Source organism: Castanea sativa, chromosome 1 (genome assembly GCF_040712315.1).
Source record: "Castanea sativa cultivar Marrone di Chiusa Pesio chromosome 1, ASM4071231v1".
NCBI classification, from domain to species: Eukaryota; Viridiplantae; Streptophyta; class Magnoliopsida; order Fagales; family Fagaceae; genus Castanea; species Castanea sativa.
In genome coordinates, this window is record NC_134013.1 from 58,006,247 (window position 1) to 58,011,130 (window position 4,884).

The window sequence follows — 4,884 nt, forward strand, 5'->3', positions numbered from 1 at the left end:
ATAGAAAACTCATATAATAATAAAATAAATAGATAATAATAAGTACACAAAAGTTTTTGACACTTGAATTATTGACAGAAATATTAAAATAGATGAGGCTTCCCATAAATAAATAATAATAATAATAAAAAAAAAGATGTGGTTTCGTGACTCACGTATTTGGTCAACCCAAAAACAAAATAAAGGATATATGTAGCAGGTATTAAAATAAGTGTAGCTTCCCATTAAAAGAAGAGGGAAAAAAAAGGGGAGGAAGATGTGGCTCACGTGTTTGGTCAAAGAGGCCCAAAAAAACAAAATAAAGCCTTTTAAGTTGTTAAGGCATTTAACAAACCTTATCAAAAAAAAGAAACAGGCTACGGCTCAGGCGAAAAAAAGAAAAAGGAAGAAGAAGACAAAGAAGAAATCCCCTTCAATGTTAGAGTTGCTTACTCTGCGCCCTTTGCCATACTTTGCCATATGCTCATGCCCTTATATTATTCTTGGCGTTTCAACCGCAAGTACTGCGTCAAGATTCTACTTTATAATCACAAATGGGTTGGGTAGTTCGAGGAAGAAACGATGAAGAAGAAGAAGAAGAAGAAGAAAGGGGTTAAGGCCGGTAAAATTGTGACGGTGACAGTGGCTATCTTGTATCAATATCCACTAGTATTTTTAGTTTAAGGTTTTTTTTCTTTTCTTCTTCTTGCCTACTGATTTCCTTTTTCCAACCAAAACACACCGATATTTGGCCAATATGATCCGATTCAGCCTGAATTGGCACAAATCGGCGCATGTCGAAGCCGAATTGGAGTGAGTCGGCGCAAATACAGAAATGAAAAAAAAAAAAAAAAATTCTGAAGCGTGGGCAACAATGTCACCCACCACACCCCGTGTTGGGCCGCGTCAGACTCCGGTACGATGACCCTATAACCGCGTCAGTGCTTTCTAGGATATAAAGCGGCAATGCTTAAATTGGAATTTATAATAAGTGTCCACAATAAATAATGGTTGATGATGCAAAAATCTTTCATGAGCTACTAGTTCAAACATAGTGTTGGTAAGACCTTGAAAGATCTACTAGAAGGAAATCCTATTGGAGAACTTATTGGAGGGAAAGGGAATCAGTGTAGTACCAGCTTAAAAGTCTCCGATGCTTAAGCAACTTCTAAAAATTGAGATAAGTTGGGCATAATCTAAAAAATGATTTAGATTGTTTTTCTTTACCTCGAAAATGGGGTCATGTTGCTCTTATATAGGTGACCGAAGTCATTGTTGGCATCAAAACTGTCTATTCCATACTTGCAATGTAGTCACATATCATATATAGGTGACCGAAGTCATTGCTCCAGGTGAATGATCCTAATAGCGGATGCTTATGGCAAGAACATAATTTATTGTCCTTTAGTTGCCCCCTGAATGAAGTTGTATCTACTAATTGTTTTGGAAAAACTTCCGAATATGAAAGGTTGTTAGTTGTTGTATATTGCGGTTGTTAGGTTGTTGTATATTGCGAGGTGGAATTCATGGACGATCAGTTGGGAGAGTCCGAACCATCAGACAGTGTGATGAAGCTTGATGTGGGAGGTGATGTTCCTCCCTCTTCTTGATTGTCAATTTTTTTGTTTTGTATTTATGGATTTGCTCATATGGAATTGCCGTGGGGCTCTGAAACCCACTTTTTGTAACATTATTACTGACTTAGTCCGTACCACTCTCCAGCTATTATGATTTTAATTGAGACAAAGGCCTGTGGTGATAGAGCAAAAAAGATAGCAGATAAGCTGCCCTTTGATGGGGCAATATTCGCCAATACAATTGGGTTGAGTGGTGGTATATGGCTGCTTTGGGATTCTTCTTAGGTAGTAGTCGTTGAATTATCATCAACAGAGCAGGAAATCCATGCAGTGGTCACTCCAAATCACCAAGATGGTTCATGGTTACTTTCTGTAGTGTACTCTAGTCCTTGTTTTGCAAAGAGACGGCTTCTTTGGGAAAATTTGTCTTCGGTAGCGGGGCTTCACTCCTTACCTTGGGTTGTGGCAGGCGATTTTAATGAAGTCCTTATGGGAGAAGACAAATACGGGGGTCGGCCGGTCAATATTAGCCGCGCCCTTCACTTTCAAGAATGTCTGGACACTTGTAGGCTGATTGACATTGGTTTCTCTGGGTCACGCTTCACGTGGTCCAATCACAGGCTGTTGACTGATTTAATTCAAGAAAGGATCGACAGGGTCTTTGTAAATGCTAAGTGGAATAGTATCTACCCTGAAGCTAATGTTAAGCACCTTGAAAGAGTTCAGTCCGACCATTGCCACATTCTGGTTTGTCTCAAGCATAGGCAGCAAGTCAGACTTCAGCGTCCTTTTAGGTTCCAGCTCATATGGTTGTCACATCCTGAGTTCCCAAATATTGTGCGCAAGGCCTGAACCAGTCTTGTAGTGCTGCCTAATGTGATGACCAAATTTGTGGAAAAAGCTAGAGTGTGGAATAATGAGGTATTTAGGAATCTTTTGCACCAAAAGAAAAGAGTGGTTGTGAGACTCAAGGGTGTCCAAGCAGTTCTTTCCACCAATCCCAATCATTTTCTAGTAGAATTAGAGAGGGACTTGAAACTGGAATTCACGGAAATATCGAAACTTGAAGAGAAATTTTGGGCCATGAAATCCCAAATTACCTAGTTGGTGGAGGGTGATAGGAACACCAGCTTTTACCATACTTCAGCGTTGGTGCGTAGAAGAAGAAACCAAATCACTTGCATGAAAGATAGAGCTGGTAATTGGATTCAAGGAGAAAAGAATATTGCTGATTTTATTAGAAATGGATATGTCGAATTATTCTCTTCTAGTCACAGCCAATCTACCCTTGCCAAGTGGGACCTTCCTTGCTGGCAAACCTGATTAAAAGAGGAGGATTCAAATACTCTTACTCGCTCAGTTTCGAATGAAGACATAGAAACAGGCCTTTGGTCCCTTAAGGCATTTAAGGCTCTAGGATTAGATGGTCTTCACACTGGCTTCTTCTAGCGTTTCTGGTTATTTGTGGGGGAATCAGTTAGAAAGAGGGGAAATCAAAAAGTGTGAAAAAGTCCCTTGAATTTTGAGATGCAGCCTCAATTTATAGAGGCTGGGATGTTCGAAACATTAGCTAAGTGATCAGAATACGAACTAGGACGCGTCCTTATCTCTAAAAAATCGAAAAGGATGTGTTTTAGTTCAATCCAAGTGCCCTCGGGCCTAGGCCCAAATTTGTGCCAATCGACACTCGAAAAGTGCCGATCGGCACCCTAAAAGTGCCGAATGGCCCTTTTGGGTGCTAGTCCCTCATTTGAGTTTTGGTTTATTTTGGACTCGTTTTTTGAGCCTAGACTTGCACTTAGACACATTTTTAATCCATATTTTAAAATTTAAACTCTTTTTCTGATGATTCAAGTCTTTTCATCAATGATTTTCTTGTAGATAAATACTCCAAAAAGTCTTAATTATCCCCAATTTTATTGTTATCCGATTATCCTCTTTATTCCCATGCAAGCCTATTTTTGACACTAACTAACAACCAATCACATAATTATTTAGTTAATTTTAATTGTCTAGCTAATCAAAATTAATTTAAATTAATCATTTGTGGCTGATTCTACCTAAACACAATGCATGCTGACCATGCAAACTTAATCATGCGATATCTTTCAATCCAACGGTCCGATTTGGAAACCGGGCATACCATCGTGACCGTTAGAACCTCAAGATCATTTTTATGATATGCAATGAAAAATTAATGCATGTAATGCCATTATGAATTTTGGGTATATGAATGGTCATTCAAGTCATCTTCTTTGATTAAATGATGGGTGCAAAATCGAGTGTCTACAACTAGAATTATCACAGTAAACAACCATAGTTTCTTGTGATAGACCGTAATCACCTAAAATTTTCTTCATCAAAAGAAGTTACGAACAACAACTTCCAGCTGCAATATATTCTGCTTCTGCAGTAGACAGAGACACAAAATTTTTCTTTTTACTCATCCAAGCAACAAGATTAGTTCCCATATAAATATACCCTCAAATGATACTTTTCCTATCATCAGCATCACTAGCCCAATCAGCATCAAAATACCCAGCAAGAGAGACACTTGACTCTTTACTATAGAACAATCCAAAATCACAAGTACCACTAAAATATTCGATCATTCTTTTAACAGCATTAAAATGTGATTCTTTTGGATTAGATTGAGATCTAGCACATACACCAACACTGAAAGCTATATCAAGTCAATTAGCAATCAAATACAACAAACTACCAGTCATACTTCTATATAAAGTGATGTCAACAGACTGACCTGATGGATCATTCCCTAGTTTTGTGTTATTAGCCATAGGAGTTCTAGCATGTGCAGCCTTTTCAAGTCTGAATATCTTGACAAGGTTTCTGGCATATTTTTCTTGGTTGATGTACATTCTGGTGTTATTTTGCTTTATTTGCAATCCCAAGAAGTAGGTAAATTCACCTACCATGCTCATCTCAAACATCTTCTTCATATCATCTGCAAAAGATTTAGCAAGAAAATCATTAGTAGAGCCAAAAACAATATCAACATAAACTTGAGCTACAACAAAGTGATTCTTATCCTTTTGAATGAAGAAAGTAGTATCAGTATTTCCTCTCTTGAATCCATTCCCTATGAGATAAGATGTCAATCTATCATACCAAGCTCGAGGAGATTGTTTAAGACCATATAATGCACTTTTCAGTTTGTAGACAACATCAGACTTGTGAGAATCCACAAATCCTTTGGGTTGCTCTACATACACTTCTTCTTACAACATCTCATTCAAGAAAGCACTTTTAACATCCATTTGATACAGCTTGAAGTTCATGTGACAAGCAATGCCTAAAAGTATCTAGA

At 37.9% G+C, this 4,884-nt stretch overlaps 1 protein-coding gene across 1 annotated transcript; it reads left to right on the forward strand.

Annotated features, from left to right (window-relative positions):
* Positions 1-561: 561 nt before the first annotated feature.
* Positions 562-2,408, forward strand: LOC142630676 (uncharacterized). Its single transcript, XM_075804706.1, has 3 exons — positions 562-615; positions 1,479-1,571; positions 1,842-2,408. The coding sequence occupies exons 1-3, from the start codon at positions 562-564 to the stop codon at positions 2,406-2,408; spliced, it is 714 nt and encodes a 237-aa protein (XP_075660821.1).
* The last annotated feature ends 2,476 nt before the right edge of the window (positions 2,409-4,884 follow it).

What these genes read in the sequence shown, in the direction of transcription:
- LOC142630676 (XM_075804706.1), top strand. Translation starts at nt 562, where the DNA reads ATGAAGAAGAAGAAGAAGAAGAAGAAAGGGGTTAAGGCCGGTAAAATT. An exon ending in AGGCCGGTAAAATTGTGACG is followed by an intron (nt 616 to 1,478) that starts GTGACAGTGGCT and finishes TGCGGTTGTTAG; the next exon opens with GTTGTTGTATATTGCGAGGT. An exon ending in AGCTTGATGTGGGAGGTGAT is followed by an intron (nt 1,572 to 1,841) that starts GTTCCTCCCTCT and finishes GATTCTTCTTAG; the next exon opens with GTAGTAGTCGTTGAATTATC.